This window comes from Vombatus ursinus, unplaced genomic scaffold (genome assembly GCF_900497805.2).
Source record: "Vombatus ursinus unplaced genomic scaffold, bare-nosed wombat genome assembly UNPS02014770.1, whole genome shotgun sequence".
NCBI classification, from domain to species: domain Eukaryota; kingdom Metazoa; phylum Chordata; class Mammalia; order Diprotodontia; family Vombatidae; genus Vombatus; species Vombatus ursinus.
Window position 1 is genome coordinate 33244961 of NW_020954548.1, and position 12638 is coordinate 33257598.

The 12638-nt window shown below is 44.1% G+C and overlaps 2 protein-coding genes across 5 annotated transcripts in view; one reads left to right on the forward strand and one right to left on the reverse strand.

Moving 5' to 3' along the window:
- LOC114043856 overlaps positions 1–4392 on the reverse strand; it is a 9571-nt gene extending 5179 nt beyond the window's left edge. The window contains exons 1-2 of the mRNA XM_027863078.1: positions 4308–4392; positions 8–596 (exon numbers count right to left, since the gene is read on the reverse strand). Coding sequence (XP_027718879.1) covers positions 8–390 — 383 coding nt within the window. The 5' untranslated portion in view covers positions 391–596; positions 4308–4392. The remainder of the gene's footprint in view (positions 1–7; positions 597–4307) is intronic.
- A 736-nt stretch (positions 4393–5128) lies between these two features.
- Positions 5129–12638, forward strand: part of RNPS1 (RNA binding protein with serine rich domain 1) — a 12526-nt gene continuing 5016 nt past the window's right edge. The window contains exons 1-5 of one of the 4 annotated variants that reach the window (XM_027863081.1): positions 5129–5222; positions 7935–8124; positions 8381–8536; positions 9232–9423; positions 10563–10665. In XM_027863081.1, coding sequence (XP_027718882.1) covers positions 8054–8124; positions 8381–8536; positions 9232–9423; positions 10563–10665 — 522 coding nt within the window. In that variant the 5' untranslated portion in view covers positions 5129–5222; positions 7935–8053. Of the gene's footprint in view, positions 5223–5596; positions 5890–7934; positions 8125–8380; positions 8537–9228; positions 9424–10562; positions 10666–12638 lie in introns of those variants that run through there. The other 3 variants (XM_027863079.1, XM_027863080.1, XM_027863082.1) reach the window with 3 other exon arrangements.

Sequence of the window (12638 nt, forward strand, 5' to 3'; positions counted from 1 at the left end):
CAGAGATGTCACGCTGACAATCCTAATGCCCTCTTTGCCGTCCCAGCCCTGACCAGCTCCAGGCTCTCCCCTGAGGCCAGCTGGCTGGCTTTCCAAGGACTCCTTTGGCTTCACCTCATTCTCTTGCAACAAGTCCCAGAGTTGCTCATCCTCCCAGCCAGCCCGACTGAGCGCCAGCTGCCGGCTGTTCTGGTCCCTGGGAGGAAGAGGATGGTTGCTGCCAGGTAAGGGCCTGGGATCCACATTCTTTCGCTTCAAGAAGAGATAGACAGCCTGTGGTGTGACACGAATATTGTCAAGCTCCAGGACCTTCTTGATTTTTCGAAAACTCAGCCCTGCTTTCCGAAGTTCTACAATTCGCTTCTTGGCATTGTCATCTAGGCGACCCATGACCCTGGCCTGCTAAGGCTACAGTACATCCAGGGTCTCACTCCTGAGGAGTCCCTTGCCCTGTCTGATGTCTGTCAAGCAGTATACTCCAAACCAGCAGCCCGTGCGGAGACATATGCATACACACAGGCAGCCTTTGGAGAAGCGCAGAGGAAGTTCCCGGGGCAGAATTCATCAAGAGGACCCCATTCTGATCCGTCTTCATCCTGCAAAGCAAACACAACTCATCAGTCCCATCTTGGCTCACCTGTCACCTTCCTCAGATGATAGTCTAGCCCCTAATAAACAACAGACGGCTAAGTTCACCTTTTCCCCAACATTGCTGCCCCTGATATCCAAATACTCCACTGGGGACCAATCTGAAATCCTCAAGGACACTACCTCTCAACTTCCCTAGCAGACTGTTCCCTCAATCTTCTCCATCTCCGATCTCTCTGAATCCACTGGTTCTTTGCCTACTGCTTTCAAATACACCCAAGCCTGTCCCTATACCTTCACTGTACCACACCATCTATGCTCAAGCTACAGTCTAATCTCTCTCCTGATTTTCTCAGCCAAATTCCTAAAAAAGATGTTTACGTTCATTGCCTCCATTACCTCTCTTCAATTTTTTACAATATGGCTTCTGGCCTCATCACTTAACAAAAACTGCCAATCTGATTTTTTTTCAGTCCTCATTCTTTTCTGACATTTCTGCTGTACTTGTCACCACTGATTGTCCTCTCTGGGTTTTCACGACCCTACTCTCTCCTGGTTCTCAGGCTCCTTTGCTGGCTCACCATCCATATCATGCCCCTTAACTGTGGGCCCTTTTCTATCCACTCTCTCCTCATGGGATTATGATCTTTAATTCATATGACTAATTCACCTATATAGCCAGTCCTAGTCTTCCCCCAGAGCATGGGGGGGAGGGTGGGAACCACACCACCCACTGCTCATTGGACATTTCAAACTAGATATACCAGAGACATCTCAAACTCAACCTGTTCAAAATAGAACTCATTACCTTTCCCCCAAAAAACCCACCCCTCTTCTCAGCTTCACTATTTCCATGGAAAGCATAATCATTTTCCCAGTCTCCCAAATTCAAAACCTAGCCATAGGCTAGGTTCTCACTCTCACCCCACACAATTACTTTGCTATGTCTTTTGATTCTATCTCCAAAGCATCTTTCTCATCCATCCCCTTCTGTTTACCCTGAGAATCACTCTCATTACCTCTTGTCTAAACTGTTAAAATGGCCTCCTGATTGGTCTCCCTCCCTCAAATCTCTCCCCATGACAATTCATCCTCTACACAGTTGCCAAAGAGTTTTCCTTAACTGCAGATATAACCATGACACTACCCTTCTCCACAAACTACACTGGATCCCTATTGCCTCTAAAATAAAACAAGACCTCTTGTTGGCTCATGAAGCAAACCTTCACAACGAAGTCCCATCTCATCTTTCCATCCTCGTTACACATTATTCACTCTAAGGTCCAGCCAACTATCCTCCTTTATGTTCCTCACACAATACTCCACCTCTCATATCTGTGCCTTTGCAAAGGCTGTCCCACAGTCCTGGAATGCAATAATCCCTTGTGCTGCCCTCATAGAATCATTCTCTTCGAGACACAATTGAAGCACTACCTTTTTACACAAAGCTTCCACCCCAACTACTTTATATTTTTTTATGTTAATACACAACACACATCATGAAAAGAACTCAAGCTAGATAGGAGTAGGGATTGTTTCTTTTCTTTTTTATTTGTATCCCCAGCTTAGCACAGTGCTTAATACCTAATGTGTACTTAAATCTTGTTGACAGGTGGATGTATTTACCTGTGAACAGGTTGTATCTTACCTAGTTAAAATATCTGCAGATGGAATGGCTTTATAAAGTACTTCCTGAGCAGCCCTGGAAGCCACTAAAATTACCAATACCCCAAACCTGGCACAGGCTCAGGGCTTTGACTGGGACTTTACTTTTTAGGAAATGCTAGTAGCATTTACCCTCTTTCAGTGCATAGAACAACAGAACCTAGCACCTAGTTAGCAAAAATTAGTTAAAACAGGAGGCTACCACAAGGCCCAAACACTTCCTCCCCTCAGCCCTCCCTCTCAGCACTCCACCCCGAAGCAAAAGTGTGCTCAAGTGGTTGCCAGGATATGACACCCCTCCCTTCAGGTTCCTCTCCATCTGCTCAGTTAGAACTAGTCAGAACACCCAAAAAAATGTCATACCACACAACCTAGCAGAAACTACTATCCCCATCCCGTCCTCCCTTTCCCTTTCCTTCTCTTTTCATAAAATAGCAATGATAGCAAAACCTGAAGGAATAAGAAGGCAGATAAGTACAGATGTCACATTACCTCACCTTGAGGAAAGGGCTGAGTCTAGGTACCTCACTCAGGCCAAGATCCAGTATGGCTCTTTAAAAGGATCTCAGTGTTCCCTACGATCGGTACTAGCTATTAATTAGCAGGAGAAATACAAAATCTAAAAAGAGAACACCACAACAAAACCTAACTAATGGAGCCCTAAGTAGGTGTGGTCATATGTGGCCCCATCCTGACATCAAAAGCTAAATAACACAAGGCCTCCCAAGACAAACCCATGGCCTACCCAAAATAGTCTTCAATCTCTGTGGAGGAAGACAAAAGAGTTACCAAAGTAATGTCTTTCAATCTCAAAGGTAAGTGAATTGCAACCCCTATTCTGTCTACTTAACCATGACTTCATGGGCACAACTTCCTTTCTAGCCCTAGGTGACTGAGCCCTAGATCTATGCCCCACTGCTTTAAAAAAGACCAAAACACTATGGCCACCTGCTGAAGCTTTTTCTTTTAATGTAAAATATAGCTGAGAACTCTAAAAATTTAACTTATTAGTAATAAAAGAATTTCTGGTTCAGCTTTATTTACTCATGATAAGCATTTTCTGGCTAGTTTTAATTTCTAAAACAGATCCCCCAACGTTTACTAATCAATCTACAAATTTGCCAAATTTCCCCCATCTGCTATTTTTGATATGTAAGTCTTTCCTCTCTATTTGCCTGCAAGGAAACTTACAAGTTTTATCTGTAAAATGTAAACCTCTTACTTTTTCTTTCAGCCACTGTAAAATTCTACTCCTTTCCTTCTTGCTGATACAGCTAAAGCCTATATGAGAATTCTGAAAATTCTATTCTTTGCTCACTGGTCATTTAGATACCATGAGCCTATCCTCCGGTTATTAAAATGTACTTTTCATGTTGATAGCTTTGATTATCAACGAATCCTTGGATATTCCCACACTAATATCTTGTTTGTACATAGTTGTTTGCATTAGTGTGAACTCCCAGAGAGCAGGGACTTTTTAATCTTTTTTGGTATCCTGAGCACTTAGCAGTGACTGGCACATAGTAGGCACTTAATAAAAATGCTGACTACCTTTTGAAACATGTACAGTGGGAAAAAAAGCTGGATTTAGAGTCAAGGGCAAGGAAAGTGTTGAATTTAGAGTCAGCCAAGATTATGCACCGTGTGACCAGTCACTTTACTTCCCTGCAAAACGAGAGAAGTTGGACTGGATGACCTCTAAGGTCCCTTCCAGCTCCACACCTATGATTTTATGACCGGGGGATGGGGTGACTGGATCCAATACGTGGGAACAAATGGCCGACCAAGCCTTCCTGTGGTCTCCACCATCTAGTCCACCCCCATTTCCGTCCAGCCCCGCCTCTTCCAGGAAGCCTTCGAGGGCTTCACTTTTTAGGAAGTGCAAATCGCACAGACATCGCACAGACACCCCAGCAGCCACACTTGATCAGCCGCGCATCATTTGTTAAAATAGGGTGCTGGGGAGGGGAAGAGGTGGAGGAGGGGGTCGGAAGCCCCTCCCAGGGCCCCCTCCCGCCCTCCAGAAGTGCTCCGCAAACACGGCTGTCACTCACTGTTCCGCCCCGGGAACGCGACTGCGGAGCAGGGAAGCGCAGGAGGGTCAGGGGAGCCCTCATTCCACAAGACCCCAACCGAGCGCTCCCATTTCGGCTTCCCTGGGAACTCTGCGCCTCGGGATCTCCAACTCTCCCGAAGTCGGGGCGGCCCCGAGCTGGAACGGAATCCCTTTTCCTAGCCCTCCGCCCAGGCGCCGTCTTCTTCGTCGCTGCTCCCGTCCCGGTCGCCCCCGAAGGGCCGGCCTCGACGCGAGCCTGAGCCGGGGGGCAGCAGCGCCGCCGCCGCCGCCGTCGCCGCTGCCGCTGCCTCTCTGTCCCAGCAGCTTCTCCCCGCGGGGGGTGCGCGCTCGCGCTCGTGCTCGAGCCCGCGCCCCCGCTGTTCCTTGCGCGTGCCAGCGAAGCCGCTGAGGATGCCGGGAAGGTTGCGGCCTTAACCCCCTCGGAGCCGGAGCGCGTGAGGCTCATTCCCCTCCAAAAGCTCTCTCACGCTCTCCTCTTCGTTCCACGTTTCCGTGTGGGCGTCCAGAGACGGCCTCGAAGCGGCCCTGGGCAAGGCGGAACGCCGCAGCCCCGATTTACCGACAAAACCGTTAGGAGCCGTGGCAGACCTTAAGAAGGGCCGCGCACAATCGGCTTCGGTGTCGAGGCCCGCCTCAGTAGGTTCTGGACGGCCTGCGGGAGGAAAGGTAAAGGCCACAGCTGCTCACTCGACCTGCAGACGGAGAGATGGCGAACAGTCGAATAGCCGTCTTGTCCCTTTAACTAGTACGTGCTTACGTAAAAAGTCGTGCGCATTTGCGTCAACACCGTGCGTGCCGCTCGGTCTTCCCGCCCTGGCGCGTTACGTCATTTCTGGTCGCCGGAGAGTGCGGGAGGAGGAACGGGCGGCAGAGGCGGCGGACTTAGGAAGATGTAAGTGTCGAGAAGAATCCGATCCCATCCGGGGCTCTGCCTGCCCCGCGCTTGCCTGGGGCCGGCCGCCATCGCCTGGAAGGTGGATGGTGGACATGGACCAGCGCCTCACGGGCGGAAGGAGTCCTGGATGGGGCCGGCGGGATCGCGATCTGAGGGAGAAAACGGGCCCCGGCCTGGCCCTAGGGGGAGGAGCCAAAGGACGGAGGGAGGGAGCCCCAGGCCTCAGGGAAGGAAGCTTGGAAGCTGGGGTGGGGAGGCGGACTGACTGGAGGTCGTGGGGGACGCGGGAAAGGGACTAGAGGCCCGAGCACGGGGCAAGTCCAGGAACGAGGGGTCAGAAACGGTGGGGGAGAGAGGGGCCGGAGCAGATGGGCAATGTCGGGTGTCGTGGAACTTGACCGACAGAACCCGACTCTTTGTGATTATTTCACACGAAAATCGTGCAGCCTCGGCTTCCCCTAAGTCATCCAGATTCAACATTCAGTCGAATTGGTGTAGTTGAAAATTAAAAAAAAAAAAAAATGAGTGTGTCTGTAGGCTTAGACCTGGAGAGGACAAACTGTAAGGTGGCCTTTACGGAAGACGGAAGTCACTGAGGGCTTTGATTTGAAAGATTTTCTCTGCGGAAGGAGCCTACAACGTCCTTTCCTTTTCGCACCGGAATGTAAGCGCCTATCAAGATAAAGTTTAACAAAATGTCTGTTAGGTGGGTGGTAACTGTCTTAATAGAGGACTACTCAGTCTAGTTCACCCAGAGTCCACAGGTCTTGAAAACGTGAGCATCAGGGGCATTTCATTGCTGGCAGTTGTGTGTATTTTCTTCTAGAAATTGGCTATGTTGAGGACGAGTTTGCATTTTTTTGAAAAGACTCAAATGTGGAGAAATACCCTTTTTCCTCATTTGTTGTGAGTGGAAGCAAACCTATTCCTTTTGCAAGGTTTTGCAAACCTGTTTCCTTTCCTCCCACCTTACAGTTTGTCCTGCCAGCTGTTTGTTAAAGCAGGAACCTAGATTCAGCTGTCCTCCTGCCTTTTTCTCTCTAATCACATATCCAGAGCTGCTTGGCTCTGACTGCAAAGGTCAAGGGTTCTTCTCTACACTTTGGTGCAGGCCTCTGCTAAACATTTATTCCAGGGATGGCAACTATAAAAGAAGGTGATGGACAACAATCGGATTTTTTTCCCCCCAGATAAGATAGAGCAGTGTAGACAGGTGCCTAATATAATCAATGTACCAGTCCTAACCCAGAGCTGGGCTTCCAGTTTTAAGAAATGGAAATATTAAAGGGGTTGAAACAGAAGAATTAGTTCCTTGTAAATTGTAAAGGATTAGATACAGCCAAACCAAAAAAGGACAATAGAGTAACAGATGAGATGCATACCCAGTTTATTCTCCTCCTGAAGAAAAAGACCTGCACCCCCACCCAGTGCTCACTTGCTCTATAGAGAAACAGACAAAGAAGGCATTTTGCCAATAGTAGGCTCATAAGTTTACATTAACTTTGACCATATCAGGGTGAATTAGCATAGGGTCAGCCCAGTGAGCTGTTTACAACTTGAGTACAAATGTTTATATTATGTATGGTTCTATAATGATGCAGGAGCTAGTGGAGTTGTTTACAAGCCATGATCCTGGGAACTAGTATTTAAAAAAAGAAAAACAAATCCACCTTAGCTACATAAACTCAATTACAGAATTTAACATATGATATGTGACACCTGATTGTAAGAATGTTGAGATTCCTCGGTGATGGGGCAACTGGCCTGGAGCTGTCCTCAAAGCCAGGAAAACTGACTGGAAGCCCTGCTTCTTGACACTTGCTGGCTCCCTGACCTTGAGCAAGTCACTTAGTGTTCTAGCCAACTCTGTAAGTTTCAAAGAAGGTGTCAACCTTCATTGTTAAAGGTAGTTTCCTCACCTGGTAATTCTCTGTGCCAGTAAAATCATGTTTGTTTGTTTTTCATCTTTGTTACAAGAGAATGCTCCCTGGGGGCAAGATATAGTCAGATATCAATGTAAAAACAGAAGTATCAATTCACGTATTTAAAGAGAAAGAAAGGTAAGAGGACATGAATTTTAAGGTATAATTACATTAGCTTTTAATGTAAACAGAAACTTTAAAGTTTTCATTAGGTTGGTATTAAATTTTGTGATACCAATACTTCTTAACCCTGGTGTTCTTATCCACTGTTATAATAGAATTTTTATGTTTAAATTATGCAAGAAACTTGGCAATGATCTAACCAAGCAGAGGTCTCCCATAGGGAGAGGCCCAGGTGCCTTCTGCTCTTGTCTCCCATGTGATGACTATATTGTATTCCAAAGGAATGAGGCGGGGTAAAGAAGCTTTTCACCTTCCCTTGGTGAAAATGAGCTTGCACCTATAAAGGATATCTTCCTTTACCTCCCATTCCCCTTCCTCCAATCCTGCTTTGATAAGAAAATACCAGGGTAAGGTGAAAACTCCAGACACCTTTCCTTTAGAACCAGGAGAATGCCTGTGTGAGGAGATGTTGAATTGCCCCTGTGATCAGCTTCTTTCTCCACCTATTTGTTCCGCAGCTGCGTGAACACTTAATGTATATTGTATTAAATCCATTTGGTGTTTCTCACCTCTTTACCCCACCCTCACACTGCTGAATTTTTCTTTACTGCAAAGTAGATTTGTTGCCTTTGATTCTTTTCAAATCCTTTTATCTTGTTATTAGGCTGCTCTATGGAGTAAATTCGATTAGGGATCGGTTCTCAGAATCAAGGAGTTAGAAGTGAGAGCTCAGATAAGTGAGTACTTATCCAGTACTGCTTTGAACCACCTCAGAAGGGGAGAATGGATTTATCAGGAATGAAAAAGAAGAGCTTGCTAGGAGTCAAAGAAAATAATAAAAAGTCCAGCACTCGGTAATCCTTCTGTCAGCTTTTTCTAGTGCTAATTTCGGGGTAGCCACTGCTAGGGATCCCTCAGGAAGGGCAAAACTTGGAATTGTTTGCTTGTTCTCAGTGAAAGCTTCCATAAACAACTGGTCATTTTGCCCTGTAATTAACTGGGATCCCTGCAAGCTTTTGGATGCCCTATTTTTTAAGCTGTGGCATATTGTTTCAGGCTATGGTTGGGAATGGCATTGTTCTCACCAACTCTTTTTCTCCCCCTCTCTAGGGCTCCCTCTCCCACCAAGCGTAAGGAGAGAACTGAAGACAAGTCAAAGGACCGGTCTAAAGATAAAGGGGCCACCAAAGAATCAAGTGAAAAGGACCGTGGTAGAGACAAAACTCGTAAGAGGCGCAGTGCCTCTAGTGGTAGCAGCACCTCCAGGTGGGGATTTTTTTGGGGGAGGGTTTTTTCCTTTGATTTTATCAATGTGCAGGCACAGTCAGATTATAGGGGTTATTTCTTTGCAGGTAGCCTATTTATATAGCAGATAAATTCAAACAGTGTTCTGGGAACCTGTCATCTTTTGGGAAAACTTTTAAAGAAAGACCTTTTGTAGGGGATTGGTGGAGTGTTCAGGGCTGTCCCTTCCCATGTTACACACCATGCAAGGTGTGTAACTTCTCAGGTATATTTATTTTTGATGAACATTGGCATTAACTAATCAGTAACACAAATTCTACTTTTAGACCAGCTCTAAGCAGTTAGCTACCAATTCACCAAGCTAGGCCTGTTTGATTCTAACGTGTGTAGGTTCCCTTCCTCCATTACTACTGACTTCTGCAAGTACCAAGCCTTAGATTCCTTCTCTCTGGATTGATTACCTGTTACTGCTCAGGAGTTTGGCCTGACCTTAAAAGTTTCTACTTGAATCTCTTTGCCAATCTAGCAAATAGAGACATTTTGGCATTAGAAGTAACTTTGCTCCCTAACGAGTAGTAAAGTAAAAGTATGGAGTGCTGTCCTCAAGAGCATTACCATTGAGCTTGGGGTCTCCTAATCCCAATTTAAAAACATTCTACTCCCATTTCAGTTCAGCCTGTGGCCCTTTTACTCCTCTCTACCTCATCACTCAGCAGGTCTCGATCCAGTTCCACCTCCAGCTCTGGCTCTAGTACTAGTACTGGCTCTAGCAGTGGGTCCAGCTCTTCTTCTGCATCAAGTCGTTCAGGAAGCTCTAGCACCTCCCGAAGTTCCAGCTCCAGCAGTTCCTCTGGATCCCCAAGTCCCTCTCGACGAAGGCATGACAATAGAAGGCGTTCCCGATCCAAGTGAGTGGTGGCCTAAACCTCTCCCATATCTTCTGTTATACTTTGTAGCCAATTGGTCATTTGATAATGATATGTGAGCCTTCCCTTCATGCATCTGAGTCTATCTGTCTAATATGAGCTGAGAAACCACAGTTGCCAGTTGTCCTTTTAAAATTTGAGTGTGATGGTATTTTTAGCTTTTTTGCCATAGAATCAAAATGTTTGAAGTAATATCAAGCATCAGTTAGCAACCTGGTGGACTAGAAAGAGATCAGTTTGTATAAAATAAGTCAGTAAACATTTTTTAAGCACCCACTATATGCCAGGTACTGTGCTATTCACTGGGGATACAAAAAGAGACAAAAAAAGATCCCTACCCTCGAGGAGCTCACAATCTAAAGAATAATTGCCTTCCATTGTATCTAAGTGAAGAAAAAAATCTGTTAAAGACTTTCTGGTGACCCGTTAACATTCAGTAATATTGTACAGTTTTATCTTTGGGATTTCTAGGAATGGTATAATTATTATCTAGTGTAAAGAGCTTCTTTTGAAAACATTTTTTGCATACTGTTGTGCTATAAGAGGTAGTGGGGGGGGCATCAGTAAAACCTGAAAAGACTTTATATGAACTGGTAGTACGCAGTAAAAGCAATATTGTAACAAAGATTGACCATGAAAGACTTAGCTATTCTGATCAATAAAATGTTCCAACACAGTTCCAAAGGACTTATAATGAAAAATGCCATCAACCACCAAAGAGAGAACTGATGAACTTTTGAGTGGAAATTGACATATAATTTTTTCACTTTATTTTTCTAGGTGGTGGTGGTTGTATTCCAGAACATGGCTAATATGGAAATGTGTTTTGCATGATTTTGCATGTATAATTGATGTCACATTGCTTGCCTTGTTGATGGATGAGGGAGGGGTTGGAGGGAGGAAGATAATTTGGAACTCAGTGTTTTAAAAAATATATATTAAAAATAAATAATTTTAAGAAAAAAGAGAAAACACTATTTGCAGTTAATATTTGTATCATGTTTGGAACCATGTCACCATATGCTTTGAAATTCTACATCATCTTAAAGATCTAGGGAATTTGTAATTATTTTCTGATGTAATTGAGAGATTGATGAAATATCTGGTATTTTTAAAATCAGATCGAAACCACCTAAAAGAGATGAAAAGGAAAGGAAGAGACGAAGTCCTTCACCAAAACCCACCAAAGTACACATTGGAAGGCTTACTAGGAATGTGACCAAGGTAAGAAATCATTAACCTAGTGAGCAGTCATTAAGCCACCATCTGATTGTACATATCCTAGTTCTGGTGGGGCAGCTAGATGGCACAGTGGATAGAGTACCAGCCATGGAGTCAGGAGGATCTGAGTTCGAATCTGGCCTCTTCCACTTGACACTTACTAGCTTTGTGACCCTGGGCAAGTTACTTAACCCCATTGCCTAGCCCAAAAAAAAAAAAAAAAACAAACATATCCTAGCTCTGGGCAGTTGCTTGGTCCTAGATGTTAAAAACTAGTTAATTCTAGTTGGGCTGACCAACTCTACATATGACATAAGAAAATGGTAGATATGCAACATAAAACTGATTTCAGGACATTGTTCTAGAAAGGACCTTGAATTTGGAGTGCAGCAACCTGGGTTCAGACCCTGGATCTACTTTTGTGTGACCTCTACACCTCAGTTTCCTCACCTCTAAAACAAGGGGTTGGATTAAACATCTGACCTACTGTACTTTTGGGTCCTCGGTGGAGTTTTATGTCCTAGGGTGTCTTGTGTTTCTGCAGTGTTGGTGACAGGGACCAAATTTCCTGGCCATTTCCATTGGTCACTCACAGGACATCCCTAAGAGGCTTCTATTAAAGTGATTCAAAATGTGTTTTGGAAAGTGTACAACTGAAAACTTTTATTGGTCCCCTCTAAAATGTAAATTGCTAGAGGAAGCACAGAGAAGAATTAAGACAGTTTAGGTTAATTCCTTGACAATCATTGAACCATAAATATAAAGCCAGAGAGGAACAGTAGATAATATCTATCCCAAGGGTTCTTAACCTTGTTTTTTGTGTTGTATACTCCTTTGGTAGTCTGGTGAAATCAATGGACTCCTCAGAAGGGCATAAAATAAAATACATAGTTTAATAAGGGAAACATTATCCTGAAATACAGTTATCAGTGTTTTTAAAACAAGTTCATGGACCCTATATTAAAAATCCCTGATCTTTACACCAGACTCCATGATATATTCTAAATGGATATGAAAATATTAAAGATCATAATATAAAAAATTGGAAGAGAAATAGAACATATCTGTTTCCCAGCTGTGGGCAAGAGATGTTGTCTTAACTAAACAAGAGATAGAAATAATCACAAAAGGTAAAATAGATAACCTTTGATTACATGAAACTGATACAGACAAAATTAACCCTAAAGGGGTCAGATGGGGGGGAAATCTGTGTCAGATTTGATAAGAATTGGTATCCAAGATATAAAAACAATAAATATATGTAAGACTAATAGCCATTCTTCAATAGATAAGTAATCAAAGGATATGAACAGTTCTTTAAAAAATTGCAAAGTATTCACAATCACATTTAAAGAAATGCTCCAAATCACTCATAGAGAAATGCAAATCAAAACAGCTCTAATGTTTTACCTCAGACCCTGCAAATTGGTAGAGATGACAAAAATGGCAATAGTCAATATTGGAGGGTTGTGGTATTATAAACACAATAATACATTGTTGGAGGAACTGTAAGATGGTGGCAGAACCGTTTTGGAATTATGCAAATAAATTGACCAAAATGTCTATATCCTCTGGGGTTTTTTGGTGGTGTTGGGTCGTTGTTGTCTCTCCTCCCCCCTCAGTGAGTCTATCAGGGTTAAGTGAGTTGCCTAGGGATCACACAGCTAGTAAGTGTCAAGTGTCTGAGACTGGATTTGAACTCAGGTCCTTTTGACTCCAGGGCATCCACTGTGCCACCTAGCTGCCCCTATATCTATACCCTTTGAACCACATTTTATTACTAAACTTAGATCCCAAGGAAGCCATCGATAAGAAAGTTCCCATATACTTCCAGATATTTGTAGCAGCGTTTTTTGTGATAGCTAAGAAGTGGAAACAAAGCAGAAGCCCATCACTTGGGGAGTGGCTGAACAAATTGTGATACATCAATACAATGAATATTACTGTGCTGTAAGAAAAGAAATGTATGTGGTGAG